We start from the raw sequence: 20,628 nt of genomic DNA on the forward strand, positions 1-20,628 counted from the left end.
TTCTGCCGGTGCCCTTGGTCTTAAGTGTAGCTGATGTTCTTATTTTGAATCCTATTACTTCTTATGGAAGAAAAAAAAACAGACAAAATTTAATTTACAAAAAGAATTGTTTTTCCAACGGACAGCAGCAATAGACATTAAAGCTAATGACGGATTAAGTTGGTTATTGGAAAAAGGATTTCACCTTTCAGGCGCGTGCTATTTATGACAAAGTTTGCCTCTTTACTCGAAGCAGTGTAAATTTTTCGAATATCAAATAGTTCAAGGTACCGAACTGTAAGTAAGGATCGACGCGACTCAATAGGGACCTAAACGTAGTGGTACCAATAGACATAATCAAAAGAACTGGCTTATTATATGGATTCCAAATCTATAGGTATCATCACCTGCAAGCCTGACAAATTTGCAGGATTTTCGGAAAAAGGGTAAAACACCCTCTAAAGTTCAAAGAATCTTCTTAAAAGACACACATCCTCAGATTCAGCGTATCGCATAATTTTACTGTAGATGCTTCAATCTACAAAAATGTGATATTTTTTGCTAGAAGAAAGATCACGGATGTGTTTTTTTCCAGGGAATTATCATGTCGATCCAGAGGTGCTAGAATAACTGTAGCGGGTTCATTCAAAACCAATTTAAAAGCTCTAGTGTCTTATTAAGGGACCAAAAATTGGAGTGCAGCTATACCCCTTCCCACTTCTCCTTCCCTTTTTTCGATAACGCGAGGATAACATGGGATAACGTGGGATAATTTGACCCCCCCCCCTCCGCAGCCACTGGAGAAAGGTCTTTAAGTTATAATATGTTTCTATTATTTACGTTTAATATTTGTTATTGGGAAGGATGCATACATTGTTCTGGTGAGAGAGGTGAATGTTTCTCACAGGGGGCTTTTCCAAGAGGAAAATTTTCCATGAAGGGGGGGGGGTAGTTCTAAGGAGGCGAGATTCTTAGGGCTGTTTTAAACTGGATAAATATGACAAAACTCCTTTATGAAATTATTTTTATATGTCAAGCTTTCCCTTTGCTGACTAAATTTTACGTGTGCAGTTTAAGGTAATTATCCGAGGTAAATTTTCACCGATATTGAACTGTATAAAGGATATTTTCGTGGGGAGGTGGATTTTTCCATTGATGTGGAGCCAGATTTCTTGACATTATTTTAAAGAGGTAAGAAATTGGATTAGAAAAGCAAGTTTTTTCAACTGGAAGTAAGCAGCAATATCAAAACTTAAAACGAACAGAAATTATTACGTATATGAGGGGGGTGGCACCCTCCTCAGCAACTCTCTCCTTGTGTCAAAGTCTAAGTTTTGTCCCAGTTCTTTAAGAATGACTCTTCAAACACAAGCACCAGTTGATTAGAATAATAAGAAGCTTTTTGAAAAGTACTAAAAACTAAAAAGTGAAGAGCGAGGTGTAAAGGAGGGGGCAAAACCCTTCATATACGTAATAATTTTTGTTCGCTGCTTATTTTCAATGTTGCTTCTTACTTTCAGTTAAAAAAAATGTTTATTTTTCTTATTAAATTTCTTGAAAGATAGGACTAAATAGGATATTATGTCTAAATTTATTGCAAGGAAACATTTAAACAAAATGCTCATAATCGACCGATTTTAATTGTTTCATATTTTTAGATTATCTATAAAATACAGGTAAAATTTCAGCGCAAAAACCAGTATACCAGGCCTTGACAATCAAGGAGTCTGAAGGCCCCTCATATGAAGAGTATTATCTCCTAATTTTCAGTTTTAATGTAACCTTTAATTTAATTAAGAACAATTGTTATTTAAGCACTTAATCAGTGCCTGTTTTTATTTCTTTTTTCTTTTTGTAAAAATTACATTATAGACAACATAATAAATTACTTAAGAACAAAACTCACCGTAGTTAAGTCAATAACCTAAATAACACAAGTAGTTGTTGCAATCGAAGTTGCAGGCAATTGCAGTTGCAGTTCCAAGTAGTCACTGTCGCCGTCACTAATAGTTGGAGTTTCAGTCACAAGAAGACGAGTCACGACTAGTCACAGTCACAAGTATTCAAAGTTCACGCTCAGCCGCTCCTGAGATGTTCCTTATACGCCCTTTTGACAACCTGTATGCATAAAGTGCGTTTTGGTTTTGTTCAATATACATCTCACATCCTCTGAAAGTTTCACCTTAATTTCCTTAGCCATCCCACATATATTGCAGGTCAGCCCTGGCAACATCCACATATAGTTAATAATCCCCCTAAGCAAATCCTAAAAGTTTGAACCTAATACCCATATCAGTTCTTAAGAAGTTACAAATAAGCTATGTCAAACTCGAATGGACTTAACTTCTTATGTCCATCGAATATCCGAAATAACTTGCTCTGAAAGTTCAAACATAATATCCTTGTTTGTTCCTGAAATATTGCACAAACGTCCTTTAGACAGTGTGGATACACGTAGCACCTTTTGATTTAGTTTTAACACCCCCCTCTCAACTTTCCCGGTGAAATAAAAGCTTTTACCCTTTTCTGCTTCTGAGAAATTGTATCTAAGCCATTTCGAGGGCCTGGATACACTTTAAACCAATTGATTTAGTTCAATAGTAGTAAAAGCAGTAGTAGCAGTAGCAGTGACAGTAATAATTTTAGTAAACCCTGAAAGTTCTAACTTTTAACCCTCAGGTGTTCTTTAGATATTGCTGAGCAATCTTTTGACAACCAACATGAATATAGCGCTTTTTGATTAGTTTTATTGTAATATAAACTTTCCTTGAGAAGTTATATTTTTACCTTGTTCCTTTCCTAAGAATCTCTATGCTGTTGTGACATCCTGGAAGCGCTAAGACAATTTAGATTTAGTTCAATAGTAACAGTAGTAATAGCAGCAATAGTATTCGAAGTAGTAGCAATTATGTTAGTAATTTCGTAGCTCTTGAATTTTAGCTTAATATCTTAAGGCACTGCTGGGAAATTGGTGGTACACCCCTTTGCTAACCTGCATATACATTCTGGGTTCTAATTTAGCTCAACATCCCCCTCAAAATGTCACGAAACCTTCAGCTTCTTAAAGTGAGCAGTTCCTGAAATACTGCTAGTACACCCGTTAGACAATCGGCATGCACATAACGTGTTTTGATTTAGTTCAAGATCCCTTCAATATTCCTTGAAATTTTCACCTTAGTATTTATTCTTGGCTTTAGTATTAGTAGCAGTAGCAATAGTAGAAGCAGTAGAAGTAGCAGTAGTACAATGTATATATTGCCTCTTCATTTAGTTCGATATCTCCCCCAGAGTGTCCTGAAAGTTTAAACTTAATGCCCTAAGCTTTTTTTAAGATCTTACTGATATACCCTCTTTTCAATTTTCATGAATAAAATATATATTTTTTTAGCTCGACTTACCCCTCGTCATTCCTTGAAACTTTATCCTTAATACCCTTAACTATAGTATTAGTAGTAGTTGGAGCTTTAGTCGTTGTAATAGTAGTTACTATAGTAGTAGTGGTAGTAGTACCAGCAGCGGTAGAAGTAAATAACGACGAAGACCATACTGCCTTTCCATCACAAACACCAAAAACAAGAAGAACAATAGGGAATTTTTTTAGACAGTGGGAAACAAATTAGAATGAATATTTCGGCCCTATGTCCAAGGGCCGTCCTCAGCAATACAAATAAGAAAAAACAACTTACGAGAGGATAAAATCAATAAAACTAAAATGAACCATTTTTCAAAACAGTCCCAGCATCTTTACCTCAGCGAAGTTCAATCAGGACTGAAAAATAAATTGTTATGAAACGAGGCAATTCAATGAAATGAAAGAAAATGATTTAAAAATAGGTTTTTAATGCCAGCCTAGCTTTTTTTGCTGCTGATCTTATAGGTCTATTTGTGACAGGTTCTGTGTTAATATCTATTGGTTTTTTAAAATATTTTGCAAGGTCATTTTTAATTAAATTTGTGTATAAAGCATTCAGTGAATATTCTCCTAAATCCCTATTTAAGGAAATATTATTACTAATCTTAAGTCTGATTTCAATTGCTTCTCGAACTACTTGCTTTATGCCTAGATCATTGCTAATAATGGCGGATTCTTCAAAAAGTATTTTGTGGCTAGGATTTTCGAAAACATGCCTACTTAAAGCAGAATCAAAAGAAACAGAAGTAATATTATTAGAATTCAGCCTCCCATTCATTTTACCTCATTTTACCTCCCATATATCCCAAAAATCACTAGAAATCTTAAAAAAGTATGCACACAAAATAATCTGTTTGTTGTATTTACCAATAATTTGAAAATCATAAATCTCCTAAATTCTGGTAAAGATAAGACTCTAGTTACTCGCCAAAGAGGTGTCTATCAAATACCATGCGACTGTGGCAAATTCTATGTAAGGAGAACCCACAAGAATTTCGAGAAACGCTTACAACAACATTAAGATGATATCACCAAAGCTCTGAATTCTAATAATATTACTTCTGTTTCTTTTGATTCTGCTTTAAGTAGCCATGTTTTCGAAAATCCTAGCCACAAAATACTTTTTGAAGAATCCGCCATTATTAGCAATGATCTAGGCATAAAGCAAGTAGTTCGAGAAGCAATTGAAATCAGACTTAAGATTAGTAATAATATTTCCTTAAATAGGGATTTAGGAGAATATTCACTGAATGCTTTATACACAAATTTAATTAAAAATGACCTTGCAAAATATTTTAAAAAACCAATAGATATTAACACAGAACCTGTCACAAATAGACCTATAAGATCAGCAGCGAAAAAAGCTAGGCTGGCATTAAAAACCTGTTTTTAAATCATTTTCTTTCATTTCATTGAATTGCCTCGTTTGGAATCCGAAGAAATTGGCTTATTATGCTGATTCCAAATGTATAAGATTCATTAAGTTCAGTTTTAAAATCGAAGGCTACGAGTCTACAAAAATTCGCCTGATTTTAAAAAAAGGGGGTACAACCTCTAAAAGTCAGTAAGTCTTAATGAAAATCAGACATCCAGTTTCAGCGCATCAGAGAACCCTACAACAAAGGATTCAAGCTACCACCTTCAAAAATGTGGAATTTGCATTTTTTGTCGTAAGAAATATCTCGTTTGCGTGTTTATTTGTTTTTTTCCCATGAATGTTTGTGTCGAGCCAGCGGTCCTAGAATATTGGTAAAGGGCTCATTCGAATGGAAATTAAAAGTTCTAGTGTCATTTTTAAGTTACCAAAAAGATTGGAGGGCAGCCCTTCCTCTAATCTTTCGATCAGTATTCTGAGACACTTATTTTTCTCAGTATAGTTGAAAAGTCCAATAACTATGCCTTTAGAAAAAACATAGCCCCCCACAACCCCTGGATAAAGATCTAGGCTATGTAATGTACCCATTATTTACGTGTAATATCAGTTATTGGGAAGTATGCATACGTTTTTCGGGCGGGGGGAGGGCGAATCTTTTAGTCGGGAGATTTTTTCAATGGGGAGTGAAGTGTCCGGGGGTGTGGAATTTCCCAGATAAATTTTGCACCGTGGAATTTGCCCGAATTCCTATACGAAATACTTTTTATTTGTCTTACTTTTTCTTTGCAGACACAATTTTACATTTGGAGACATTAATGGTAGCTCTCCGAGGAAATTTACCAAGGAAATAAGCTAGATTTCCCGGCATTCTTTAAAAAAATAAACAGAAATTAAATTAAGAAACAAGTTTTTGCATATGAAAGTAAGGAACAACATTGTGCCTTCCTCAAGGCCTTGCTTTTCACGCTAAAGTTTGATTTTTTGTCCAAGTTCTTCCAGAATGACTCCAGACGAATATGGGTCGGTTAGTTAAAGCAATAAGAAGCTTTAAAAAAAACGAAAATACTTTAGCATGGAAAGTGAGGTCTTGAGGGGGGGGGGGTAATTTCTGTTTAATTTTTAATGTTGCTCCTTACATTGACTTGAAAAACTTGTTTTTTATTTAATAGCATATAGAACCCACTTCGTTCTTTAATTAGGCAGTGCTATTGCGCTCCCTATGATACTCAGTTCAGCAATATTGCACTTTCTCAACAGATATGACTTGCAGGCCCATGAATGAGAACGGAGAAGAAATTTTTGAAAACAGAAGAAAACAAACTGTAGGAAAGTTTTCAAAAAAAAGAAGGGAAGTTTTCAAAATTGGTAAACATTTTCCACAACGGTGCAAAATACAAATAAAGCGGAAGAGCTAGCAAAACGAAAAGGTTCGAAAGATAAGACAACGGTATAATCGTGGCCTATTTATGACAAATGATACATAGGAAATCCCAACTCACGTTTGATATGAGCAAATATTTGTAAGTATTTTCCTAAGAAGCTTTCACTACTTCTAATAGTTACTCTGTCTTTATATTCATGGTGGTTATTGTTCTCCGTTTTATTTTGTTTCTTACTGTTTAATCTCCAATTTATGATTGAGCTCAAAATCTTTTTTTCACATTCGTTCACTATTATGGGAACTGATGAATCCTCAGCAAGAAAAGTATCAACTCTCTTCTATCGTTATGGTTAAGGGAGTTCGATTCTCTTTAATTAATTAAATTTTCCTTTTATTCTCTTTTTCATATTGGAACCGATATTATCTTCGACATATCAGGCATGTTTTACGTTTCTACTTCCGTCTATGCATCGAAGTAATACAAATGAACAGGTACTCCTAAATGAACAGCCTATCCCAAGTTATATCAAAGGCCCATTCAAACTGAGATTTTACTAATATCACAATTTGTTAGCTCTAATATGAGCCAAATAGATGTTTCTTAGCATTTTCTGATTGGCTGAAAAAATTTCTGATTTGCCCAATTTAACAAAGCTAAATCTCGGTTAGTGAAATATTATTGGGAATGAAACTTTAGCCTGTTGAGGCTAAACTTTGGTTAAAATAAAAAATCTAGCATTTCTATTAAACGCGTTTTTTTGTCGATCAACCTGTGATTAGTAAGTTTTGTTATTTTAGCTGTATTCATCATTCATTTCTTAGCTATATTTCCGAAAATAGGCGAGGCATATGTCTAGACATAGGCACATAAAAATAAGTTTATTTTGGTAGGTTTAACCTGACTTTGGGCAGAGAAAAGAGCAGCTTAAGGTACACAAATATTGAAGAAGAAATTTTAAAAAAATTGCCTACGGAAAATGCAGGATTTTGTAGATTTCAACAAAGAGACAATGACTTCTACAAAATCTCTTTTCAAACCTTAGACCCCCCCCCCTCCATGTAGTTTTTTTTAAACATTAACATCTCCCCTCTTGTTTTAAACAATTCTGCGCACGAAAAATACCAAACATTTTGTAGATTTAAGCAAAGAGACAATGTTTCTGGAAAAAAAAATTTCAAACCTTTAGCTCCCCATATAGTTTGTTTTTAATATTAGCCTCTCCCTGTTGTTTTAAAAAATTCTGTGAGTTTTCTCGGCCAAACATTTAGTGCTGGAAAATTGAACGATGCCTCAACGATTAAAACTAAGCCAAAAAGGAAGTTTCAATTGTAAGCATCTTCGTAGAAGTTGAAATTCATTAAATACAGAAATCCATTAAACTGCAGGATTTTGTTGATTTCACCAAAGAGACAGTGTTTTCTACAAAAAAAAATATTTTCCAACCTTTACCTCCCCACATTTTTTTTAACATTATTCTCTCCCCTGTCGTTTTAAAAAAAAATTTGCGAGTTTCACCGACCAAAATTGATCGTTGCTCTACGAGGAAAACTAAGCCAACAAGGAAATTTCGATTGTACACATCTTCTAGTTGATATTCATGAAATACAGAAATCCATTCAACTCTTACGATAATGAAATAAAAAAAGAAGTTTTCTTAACGAAAAGTGAGGAGCGACATTAAAACTTAAAACGAACAGAAATTAATTCGTATGCGAAAGAAATTGCTTCCTCATCAACGCCCTGCTCTTTACGTTAGAGTTTGACTCTTTCTTTTAACTCTTTTTTTAAAACAGTAAAAAACTTTAGCGTAAAAAGTGGGGCGTTGATGAGGAAGCAACCTCTTTCACATACGAAATAATTTCTGTTCGTTTTAAGTTTTAGTGTCGCTCCTTACTTTCCGTTAAAAAAACTTGTTTTTTTTATTTAATTAAACAAAAATACTTTAGCGTAAAAATTAAATTACTAAAAATACTTTAGCGTAAAGAGCGAGATATTAAGAGGAGGTGAGGCACTCATATGTGTAATTTTTTCTGTTCATTATAAGTTTTAATGCTGCTCCTTACTTCCAGTTGAAAAAACTTTTTCCTTTTTATTTTTTCATTGTTTTTATTTTAAATTATGCAAGAAAATCCTGCACTGCCTTCATGGAAATTTTCTTCCCCCATGACAAATTCCTCGATGGAAAGTTCCCCTAACATATTCCCCTCTCCTCAACCCCTCCCCCAACCTAAAAATCCCCCTGAAATGTCTGTACACTTCCCAATAATCATTACTATATGTAAGCACTGTTCAAAGTTTGTAACTTGTAGCCCCTCCCACGTGGAACGTGGGTGAGTAACTCGTCCCCAAAAACATAGTAATAAGGTTTTTTGACTGTGATGAATAAGATGGCTTCATTTCCGTTCGAATGGGCCCTCTCGCAAAATTATAGGACCACTGGGTCGATACGATCACCCCTGGGAAAAAGAAAAAAAAAGACAAAGAAACAAATAAATACGCATCTGTTATTTGTCTTTTTGCAAAAAATACAAAATTCCATATTTTGTATTTTTATTGGAACTTGTACAGTAGGTATCTGTAATACGCTGAATCTGATGGTATGATTTTTGTTAAGATTCTATGACTTTTAGGGGTATATCCCCCAATTTTCTAAAACAGGGCAAATTTTCTCAGGCTCGTAACTTTTGTTGGGTAAAACTAAATTTGATTAAACTTATATATTTAAAATCAGCATTAAAATGCAATTGTTTTGATGTAACTATTGGTGTCGAAACTTCGTTTTATAGAGTTTTGGTTACTATTGAGCCGGGTTGCTCCTTACTACAGTTCGTTACCACGAACTGTTTGATTTCTGAAAGTTGTTGAATCAATGCATGTTTTGATTTTGGCTCTCCGCAGATGAATACTTAAAACGAAATTTGCATATTTTTTTTGGCTAAATGGCTTTCTCATAGTTTTGATCGAATGATTTTGAGACAAAAAGGAGTGGGGGAGGAGGCCTAGTTGCCCTCTGGTGTTTGGTTACTTATAAAGGCAACTAGAACTTTTAATTTTTACGGATGTTTTTATTAGTAAAAAGTATACGTAACTTATACATTAGCTTACGTAAAGAACTTCTCTATTCTCATGTTTTTATTACGTATATGAGGGGGTTCAAGTACCTCGCTCTTTACACTAAAGCTTAAATATTGTCCCAATTTCTTAAGAATGACCCCTGAATCATAAAAGCCGTATTATAAATAGTTGAAATTACTAAAAATAATTTAGGATAAAGAGTGAGGTGTTAGGAGGAGGTGATCCCATCATATGCGTAACAATTTCTGTTTGTTTTAAGTTTTAATTCTGCTCCTTACTTTCAGTTGAAGAAACTTTTTCATATTTAATTTTTCATTGTATTTTTTTAAATAATGCTGGAAAACCCTGCGCTCCCTATATGGAAATTTTCTTCCCCCATGATAAATTCCTCCAAGGAAAGTTCCCCCAACATATCCCTATCTTCTCAACACCCCCTCCACCAACCAAAAAATCCCCCTGAAAACGTCAGTACACTTCCAAATAACCATTACTATATGTAAGCACTGGTCAAAGTTTGTAACTTGTAGCCCTCCCACGGAGACTTTGGGGGAGTAAGTCGTCCCAAAGACATAGTTGTAAGGTTTTTCGACTACGTTGAATAAAATGGCTATCTTAGAATTTTGATCCGATGACTTTGGGAAAACCATTAGCGTGGGAGGGGGCCTAGGTGCCCTCCAATTTTTTTGGTCACTTAAAAAGGGCAATAGAACTTTTCATTTCCGTTAAAATGAGCCCTCTTGCAAGATTCTAGGACTATTAGGTTGATACGATCACCCCTAGGAAAAAAAAACAAAAAAAAAACAAACAAACAAAGAAACACGCGTGAAAAGGATCTGCCTTCTGGCAAAAAATGACAAATTTCGCATTTTTGTAGATAGGAGCTTCAAACGTCTAAAATAGGGTTCTCTGATGCGCTGAATCTGATCAACTAAACTTGATGAAACTTATATAATTAAATTCATCATTAAAATGCAATTTTTTTGATATAGCTATTTGTATCAAAACGCGATTTTTTAGAGTTTTGGTTACTATTGAGCCGGGTCGCTCATCACTATAGCTCGTTACCATGAACTGTTTGAAAAGTAAATAAAAAAAACTAATTTTTTAGCTGAAAGTAAGGAGCGACATTAAAACTTAAAACGAACAGAAATTACTCCGTATATAAAATGGGTTGTCCCCTCCGCAATCCCTCGCTCTTTACGATAAAGCTTTTAATTGTTTTAAAAAGTAGACTTGTGGCAAAGAGTCAAACTTTAGCGTAAAGAGCGAGGGATTGCGGAGGGGACAACCCCTTTTATATACGGAGTAAAATCTATTCGTTTTAAGTTTTAATGTCGCTCCTTACTTTCAGCTAAAAAATTAGTTTTTTTTTATTTAATTTCTGAACGTTTTTGAATTAATGCATGTTTGGTTTTGGCTCTCCGCACATAAATTATTAAAATGAAATTTGTTTATTAATTCTTTTTTTTTGGTTAAATGGCTTTCTCTTAGTTTTGATCAGACGATTTTGAGAAATAAGGGGTGGAGAAGGAGGCCTGGTTGCCCTCCATTTTTTCGGTTGCTTAAAAAGGTGACTAGAACTTTTAATTTTTAATGAACGTTTTTATTTGTAGAAAATATACGTAACTTATAAATTAGCAACTTACGTAACAAACTTTCATAATCTTATATTTTTATTATGTGTACGAGGGGGTTTGTATCCTCTTTAATACCTCGCTCTTTACATTAAATCTTAAGTTTTGTCCAATTCTTTAAGAATGACCCCTAAATCAGAAAGACCGTGGAATAAATAGTTTAAATTACTAAAAATACTTTAGCATAAAGAGCGAGGTATTTATCTCCTCCTAAATACTTCGCTCTTTATGCTAAAGTATTTTTAGAACCCCTCATATGCGTAATAATCTCTGTTCGTTTTAAGTTTCAATGTTACTTCTTCCTTTCTTTTGAAAAAACGTTTTCATGTTTATTGTTCATTGTTTTCTTATAGTAATGCTAGAAAATCATGCCCCCTTTTCCATGAATTTTTCTTCCCCCATGACAGATTCCTCCAAGGAAAGATCCTCCAACATAGCCCCCTCCCCTCAGCCCCACCCCCCAAACAAAATAAAATCCCCCTGAAAACGCATGTACACTTCCCAATAACCATTACTATATGTAAACACTGGTCAAAGTTTGTAACTTGCAGCCCCTCCCCCATTGATTGTGGGGGAGTAAATCATCCCCAAATACATAGTTATTATGGTTTTCGACTATGCTGAACAAAATGGCTATCTCAAAATTTTGATCCGTTGACTTTGGGAAAAAATGAGCGTGGGAGGGGGCCTAGATGCCCTCCAAATTTTTGGTCACTTAAAAAGGGCACTAGAACTTTTCATTTCCGTTAGAATGAGCCCTCTTGCGGCATTCTAGTACCACTTGGTCGATACTATAACCCCTGGGAAAAAGAAAAAAGAAACAAAAAAACAAAACAAAACAAAAACAAACAAACAAATAAACACGCACCCGTGATTTGTCTTTTGGCAAAAAATACAAAATTCCACATTTTTGTAGATAGGAGCTTGAAACTTCTAAAGTATGGTTCTCTGATACGCTGAATCTGATGGTGTCATTTTCGTTAAGATTCTACGACCTTTAGGGGGTGTTTCCCCCTATTTTCTTAATTAAGGCAAATTTTCTCAGGCTCGTAACTTTTGATGGGTAAGACTAAACTTGATGAAACTTATATATTTAAAATCAGCATTAAAATGCGATTCTTTTGATTTAGCTATTGATATCAAAATTCAATTTTTTAGAGTTTTGGTTACTATTGAGCCGGGTCGCTCCTTACTAGAGTTCGTTACCAAGAACTGTTTGAAAAAGAAGCAATAAGCGGAAATGAGGTTTTTGCTGTCCAGCGGATGTTATCTTTTAGTTACTCTGTTCAATGATCAACGCCTAGAAGCTTATATTTAGCCATACCAGTCCGTATAGATTATTACAAAATATAAATTAGTCCATTCGAGCCACCAAGCTCCGTGGGATTTGTTTTAATATCAGTATTTTTGTTCAAGAATGAATGAATATCAAGTTAACTTCGGTTTCCCTTTGCCAACTTGACAACATTCTTTTTCTATGTCAGCCGTCATGTTACATCAAATTATAATTGAAACTGTCAAATACTTATAACGGCTCAACTGAATTGTTAGAAAATCTGTTCTTCAGCCTCTGATTTACGTCATAGAAATCCCTCCGTAGACAATGTACTCAGTGTAAAATCAGCTCTCCCACTTATAAGAAACATTTGTAGTTCTTAAGGATAGAAATATCATAAACTTGATTATTTAAGCAAAGCACTCTTAACACTTTAGGTACTATTTGTAGGCAATTTAATACAAAGAAAGAAAAAAAGGCTGGAGCAGATAAAATATTTTGGTTCAACTGTGATGACATTCGTGTTTTTATTCATGCGCGTAATTTCTATGGCAGTAACAGAGCTTGTTAGACAGCTTCTTTTTGGAATTAATTGATAAATAATTATGATTCTGACGACAGCCTTGTAGACAGTCCATGATACCTATTCAGACACGTACATATACCTGTATTTACGGAGATAAATATGAAAGACAGCAAAAACAGCAAGTTGTGCGTTTTTAATCCTGTTACAATGAACAAAGCACTGCTGCAGCTATAAGCAACCAAGGCTATCAGATAATATGAAGACAATACTCTACTTTTACTAGTATTTTTCATTACTTGGAAATGTGTCTAGCCTATCCCACTGGCGATGAGGTAATCATATGAGCAAAAAAACAAAAAACTAATCCGTTAAACAGGTAAGTGTATAAAGTGGTGGCCCAATGATTATTTCTCATGTCTTTGCATGTAATTTATAGCACCTTTGTTTTCATTCGTACTTTTTTCAAAATGCTGTTACCCATCTATAATATATTTAAGTGCACTTTTTGATTTATAAGGTATACCCCCTTTCTCCGCCAACATAATGAATCAGTGGCTCCTCTCCTTGATAGCTAATGCGCAACTATACATCACTGTACAATAATTTTGTCATAACATCAAGTGAATCTATTTAGTTAAATAAAAGTTGAAAAAAAGACCTATCTATCTATTAACCATTTATTTTGTATGGACTACGAGACTTTTTAAAAGCGAATGTACTACTGCATGGCATTTGTGTTTCTGAAGATGGACCTCTTTGGGACTAAATCGTCGCTTTCGTACTGACAGAAATATCCACTTAGCAGTAGCACAATCTTTTCACACCTTGAAAAGACACAGTGAACTGATTATATCCGTTGAAATGATCTTTTCCCCCCATATCTGGAACTGATGGTTCGATTTTTATCACTCCTGGTGAAAACAAAACAAACATAAAAATTTGCGGCCAATAATCTTGCTTCTAAAAAAAGAAGCGAAATTCTCCATTTTTGTAAATAGGAGCTTGATAACTTGTTACTAGGGTTCCATAGTATGCTTAGTTTGATGATACAATTTTCATCACAAGCTTTTACTCTGTTCAAGGTGTTTCGCCCCTTTTTTAAAAATCAGGCAACTTTTCTCAGTTCTTAAATTTTTGATGGGTATCTTTGAAACTTTTGAATCCTCTATATTTGGAATCTATGAAAATTGGATTTGTCTGATGTGTATATTATTATCAAGAACCTATTTTTTAGAATTTTGAAAACTATTAGCAGGTTGAACTCTTTGCTGAAAGTTTGTTACCACGAACTGTTTCACAGGCCAGGGCAAAATTTATATTCCCTCAAAGAACGTGTACGGAGGAATTTAATACACATGGGACCAGGCTGTGCAGATATTGTGAGCACTGTCAATAATCACCACCTACGGGACATTATTAGATGCCACTTTAATATTGTATGAAACTAACTAAGTCTCCATGAGGTGAAAAATCTATTAATTTTTTATGCAGTCGGTTTAAATTGTTTTTGACCATCTTTTATTGGTAAAGATTGACTATTTAATCTCTAAAGTTTATAATTACCCTTTAAATATTTCTTTTAGATTCTATATATAGTCCTGAGAGATCCAAGGAATACTATTCAAATACCGGATGAAATCTAATCTATGTTTTTTTTGAAAATTCACAATCAGTATCCTTGTGAGTAAGGCCTAATTCGTTTTTGCCTTTAAGTGAATTTGCTAATTTATGTCCCAATCTTTTAGAATCAAAATTCTTCATAAATAACTAATAAATGGTTTGCATTTATTATTACCATCTCGTTATGACTCTTACTAAGAGGATACATTACTCCTCTTTCCTAAATAATGAATTTCGGTAGACAATTTAACAATCGGACAATAACAACCTTAGGTTTCCTTGACAATAGTTTCTTAATTGATTCTTGGAAAGTTTGTTATCTGAAAGTCCTTAGGAAACCAATATAACGAATTGTACGTGACGTCGTTTAAAATCAAATGTCCCACTCCTTTATCAACGAGAGAAATGAAATTAGGCAACCAAAGAAGAAAAGAAGAATTGAATACTCCTATAAATAGACCTGTCTCTTGAAAGACATTGCAAGAGGCTTTAGGAGCAAAATAAATTTTAGCAGACGGTACTTTGAAGTTGGTCTCTTGGTATGTTTTATGTATGGCAAAAAACCTATATAGGCCTAGCGTAATTAAGTCATAACATTTATTGCGCGTATACTGATTTGTAGAGAGGAAAAATTGAATAACTTAAAGATGGGCTCTCTATTTATAGACAAAACTTGAATTTTTGAAGGGTTTTCAAGCTTTTTGTTCTTTTTTGTCATAAGCAAAAATCAAATTTTGTTTAATGGGCTTATAGAGCAATATGGAAACATTAGCGTTGTAGGATTATGGATATTTATTTGAAGCCTAGAATGAATTCTCACCTCAAATCTCACCAGCCATGGTTGCTAATTTTTATTACAGTCTAATTGACAATTCACTTCGTTTACCGCTTTTGTCCTTAGGTTGAATTAACGAAAAAACAAGTTTTTTCAATTGAAAGTAAGGAGCAACGTTAAAAATTTAAAAATAACAGAAATTATAACGTACATGAGGGGTATCGCGCCCTCAGCACTACCTTGCTCTTTACGCTAAAGTTTGGATTTCGTCCCAATTCTTAAAAAGGACTAACAAATCACAAAGACCGTATAAATATAATAAATAGCTCTTTTATAAGTAATAAAAAAATTGTGTAAAGAGCGAGGTATTGACGAAAGGTGACTCCCCTCATATACGTAATAATTTCTGTTCGTTTTGAATTTTATTGTTGCTTCTAACTTTCAGTTGAAAAAACTTGTTATGTTTTTTTTTTAATTTCTGATCGCTTTTTAAATATGCCGGGAAATCCCACTCCTCCTTCCTCGAAATTTCTCTTCCCCTATGAAAAAATCCTCCGTGGAAGCATCCTCCCACGACACATCCCTCTTGTAAAAAGGTAAAAAGGAGCTTGAAACCTCTACATGAGGTTTCTTTGGTATGCTGAATCTGATGGAGCGGTTTTCATTAAAATCACTTGATATTTTGAGGGTGTTTCCACCTTTTTTAAAAATTGGGCAAATTTTATCAGGCTCGTAACTTTGATGGGCACCATTAAGTTTGATGAATCTTGCTTATTTTGAAAAAGCATCAAAATTCGATCGTTTGTTGTGTCTATTGTTATCAAGACCCTTTTTTTTATTGTTTTGGTTACCATTGAGCCGCATCTCTCCTTACTTAAAGTTCATGACTCAGTTTTCTTTTTCTTCTGAATATCCTAATTCATTACTTTCATCAAAAAATCCATAGGTTAAAAATCCTTTGATATTTTATGCATCAAGGATGATGATCATGTTGAGTTACAATCATTATCTTCTTTTGAATCTCCAATTATTAGTAAAGCTGAATTATTATCCTTGGTTTCACCTCGAATTGCATTACGCAAAACATTTTTTTTTTCAACTGAAAGTAGGGAGCAACAAAGAAACTTAAAACGAAAAAACTTTACTATATAAGGCTGGCTTCCCCCTCCTTAATCCCTCAATCTTCAGGCTAAAGTCTTCGAGTTCTTTAAAAGATACCATCAAAAGCCAATGGACCAAAAAGTTGCTGGGACCCGGAAATAGTTATTTTCGTGTATAGTTTGTTTTAGTTTTAATACTTTAGTTACTCTACTGATGATGATGATTGACTATGACATCGAGATATCCAGATCTTTAGTATATGTTTGTCACTGCTAATAAAGGATCTATCTCTATTAGAACTCTTATTTGTTTTGTCATATAAAAGCAGTGTGAGATTGAAAAAAATACTGTTCTGTATATATGGAGATAATACACCAATTATGAAGTCAAGAACATTTCGTTTGCAATTAGAAGAAAAGAGGATTGTATCCCCTTCATTAGAAATCCAACAGTAGTGACGACCCTCTGCTTTTAGGCACACGCATAGGGGGTACACAATTGGAGCTACTAGCCCCTAAGGACGTTGTTACGTACACCTGGAGCCTACGTAGTGCTATAGCGCACCTAAAACGGTGGAGTAAACCTGTACGGTACGTAATAGGGTTTGTTTACTTTTGCTTCTTATATAATAGAGAGTGTTTACTCTTGGTTGTAATGTCGTAGGGAATGTCTTCTAAAAGACGCAGGTGTCAATTAGGTACTAAGAAGTGTTTTTCTTTGATTGAACCTTAATAGGAAATGTTTCCTGTGTTAAGGATTACGCAATCTCACGCGACTTGTTAAAGGTCAGTGCGCCCGTGGATAATCGCTGTTTGTAGCTGAAGGGGACACACAATTGTTGTTACGCAATAGCTGCACATACGTGGGTATTACGTGATAACGGGAGGGGGATACACGTGGAAGGCTACTAAATGAAAGTGCATATGTGAGGTGTTACATAATGACAGCGCACAATTGGGTCTTAGGTCATGGCTGTACACACGTGATATGTTATGCAATGATAGTACACACGTTGGGTATAATGACGGTGAACACAAGGGTGTTACAAGATACTTTAAGAGACTTCTTTTCTTTTTAGGATTTCATTTTTCTTTCAAGGCGTTTTTTTCTTCAGGATTTCATTTTCTTCTAAGACGTCTTTTTTTCAGTTTTTTCTTTTTTCTTAAATAACTTTTATAATCTAAAGATTTTTGTCCGAAATAGGAATTGAAAGAGATTTCCATCCAATTGAATGGAGTTCTAGACGGCTGGACTATTAAAACCTTTCTAATATTAACATTCAGCTAACACTTTCCCCGTTATAACCTGTTGTACGCAAGGAGAAGCCCTTTCCCACTTACTAGGATGATTAAATGGATTGTGTCTTTTCTGTACATGCAATAATTGACATGCAGGGGAGAAAATAAATTACTAGAAATTGGTCACATTTGATGTGCATCTTCTTACTAAGTACTGCTTTAGTGGTTATTATCAGATATTGGGGATTGATCATAGTGCATGTTTTAGTAATACAATATTTTAATTGATTAGAAATTGAATGTTCTATCAGAGATGAACTAAAAGTGTCACAAACTCTCTGAAATCATGATATCACAGAAAAGCTGTTAAAACACAACAAACAGAAAAACAAAACGTGAAACATTTTATAAGAGATAAAATATAAGCAAAAAACATGAATTAAAGAAAGCTAGGAACCCTAGCAACCAATTCCAGGGGGAAGATTGCTATTACAGGTAAATATAAGTCATATGAAGAGATGTTTCTGAAATGTTTTAATGAAAATGCCACGTTTCTTTGAGCCAAGACTATGCATATTCAAGCCACCTGAATAATATGTGGCGGGCCCACCCAAGAAAGCAATTTCAAGGGGGAGGGTTGTTATCGGAGGTATATTTAAGCCACATTAAGAGATATTTGTGAGAGGTCGTAATTAAAATGCATTGTTTCTATTTGTCTATTAGATGCACCTGCAAGAGAAGAGAGGTATTATTTGATTATTTTTATCTTTGAGTGGTTTTAATGAAAATGCTACGTTTTTTGAGCCAACACTATGCAAATTCAAGCCATTGTGACAATATGTGGGTTGCATTTTCTATTAGATTTAAATTTTCAAGGGTTTATTATTAGAGGTAAATTCTAGCCATATTAACAGGTCTTTCTCAGAGGCCACAATGAAAATGCATCGTTTCTATTCCTCCTTTAGACGCAGTCTGCAAGAAAGAGAGACGTATTTTTGTATTCGGTTATTTCTGAGAGGTTTTGATGAAAATACAGCGTTTCTTTGAGCCAAGCCACCGTGACAACTAGCGGCTGGCCACTCTAGCAAGTGATTCCAGGTGATAGGTTTAATATTAAAGATAAATTTAAGCCACATTAAGAGATATTTTTAAAATGCCTCAATAAAATTGCACCGTCTCTATTGCTCAATTAAACGCAAATGGATCTTTGAGGCATGTCTGTGGCTTGTTCACCCTAACAATTACTTCCAGGCAGGAGGGATGTTATTAGAGGTGAATCTAAGCCAAATTAAGAGGTATTTCTGAGAGTTTTTAATGAAAATGAATCGTTTCCTTTGCTCTATTAGACGCGCCGGAAGGAAAGTGAAACATGTTCACTTTCAGAAATAAAACATCATTTCTGAGAGGTTTTAATGAAAATGACAGTGTTTTTGAGCCAAGACCATGCATATTCACACCATTTTGACAATATATAACTGGCCCAATCTAGCAAGCAATTACTGTAGGTTTATTATTAGAGGTAAATTTCAGGCCGTAATTAGAGATATTTCTGAGAGATTCAAATGAAAATGCCTCGTTTCTTTAAATGGGAGTTAGATATTGGTCCCAATCCGGAAAAATTCTTTTTACGTTTTCAAGTTTAACTTTAAGCTGTAGAAAATGTTACTCCAAGCAAATCACGTCACCAAGGCAAACTATGGATGGTACACGGCATCTCTTGGCATCCTTCATAACTCCGAAGGCATATTTCAGATATTTTTATGAAAAAAACCTGCTTTAAATCCAATGGTTTGTGTTTTGGGAATCCACCCCTAACGTGATATCCCCATGGCAATTCACTCTAACATGCCAATATATGGATGGTGCAAGACACCCTCAGCCATATCTCCTCATCCCCATGGCATTTTTCAGGCATGTTCATAATGCAAAATATGCTTTGATTCCAATGGATCATGTTCTTGCAAGCCATCCTCAACGTGATACATCATGTAAATTCACGTAACTCTGCCACACTATAGATGGCACACGTTACCCTCTGGCACATCTAATTATTTCTTTGGCATTTTCATGTATTTTCTTCTTAAAAATCATGCTTTAAATCCATTGATTCGTGTTTTCACAAGCCATCCTAAACGATATACACTCTGACAATTCACTCAACCTTGCCACACTATGACTGGCCCTCTGGCATCCTTAATTATTCCTAACGCATTTTAAAGTTTTTCGTTGTTAAAAATAATGCTTTAAATACATTGGTTGCTGTTTTCGCAAGTATTCCTAAGCGAGATTCACCAAGACAAATTCACTCCACCGCGCCACACATTCGCACTATGACTGGTCCTCTGTCATCTTCTGGCATCCCTCGTCATTCCCTTGACATTTACCAGATAATTTCTTGCTAAATCCAGTAATTCCATGCTTTGAAACCATTGGCTCATTTTTTTACAAGCCACCCTGAACTTGACACACTACGTCAATTCATGTTACTCTCCCACAGCATGAATCCTTCTGGCGAACATTACCACACCATAGGTGTTTTTAACCTTTATTATAAAAAACAACTTTACAAACTACAAATGACCATTGTTTTTCTTTAAACAGTTGTAACTTGCCATTTCATTGTTAGATTGCAATTTTCCATGGCAGCCCCTAGTGTGGGGCACTCAATGGCTGGCATATGACACCCTCTGGCATGTAATATCACACCTGAGCTATATTCAAAAATTTTATTATTGTATTTTCATTCAAAAATTACCGTTTAAACTAGAGACAATCTTCTAAACTTTAAGTAGAATTCCAAACAGCGTTTCGTCTGAAACGCTGTTTGTCTGAAACGCTGATTTGTGTGCGTGTGTGCGTGCAATTCTCTGAGTTCTATTTTTATTAATAATCCTAACTTGACTGTCATGTTGATAATTTCTTCGTGAAACCTGATGTAAGTTGATTTTTCTCTTCGTGAAACTGGTTGTATGTTGATTTTTTGTTTATGAAACTTGTTTTATGCTGATTTTTTTTCGTGAAAATTTAATATCATTTTGATTTTGACAAAAAACGATGTCTGTTGGTTTTTGGTCGTAAAACTTGGTGCATGCTGATTCTTTGTTCGTGAAACATAATATATATAAAAATTTTCCCCGTGAAACCTGTTGTGTGTCAATTTTTTTCTTTCTGAAACTACTTGTATGTTCATTTTTGTTTACGAAATGTGTTGCATGTTGAGTATTTCTTTGTGAAA

General features: G+C 34.6%; 1 protein-coding gene across 12 annotated transcripts in view; it reads left to right on the top strand.

Moving 5' to 3' along the window:
- The window catches only part of LOC136025274 (octopamine receptor beta-2R-like), a 146,017-nt gene that overhangs the window by 118,536 nt on the left and 6,853 nt on the right, over positions 1-20,628 (top strand). For 8 of the 12 annotated variants that reach the window (XM_065701145.1, XM_065701146.1, XM_065701143.1 and 5 more), the window contains one exon: positions 6,037-6,286. The exons of 3 other annotated variants lie outside the window; for them this stretch is intronic. In XM_065701145.1, coding sequence (XP_065557217.1) covers positions 6,240-6,286 — 47 coding nt within the window. In that variant the 5' untranslated portion in view covers positions 6,037-6,239. Of the gene's footprint in view, positions 1-6,036; positions 6,287-16,630; positions 16,746-20,628 lie in introns of all 12 variants that reach the window. One more of the 12 variants, XM_065701150.1, reaches the window with a different exon arrangement.

Source organism: Artemia franciscana, chromosome 3, assembly GCF_032884065.1.
Source record: "Artemia franciscana chromosome 3, ASM3288406v1, whole genome shotgun sequence".
Classification (NCBI taxonomy): Eukaryota; Metazoa; Arthropoda; class Branchiopoda; order Anostraca; family Artemiidae; genus Artemia; species Artemia franciscana.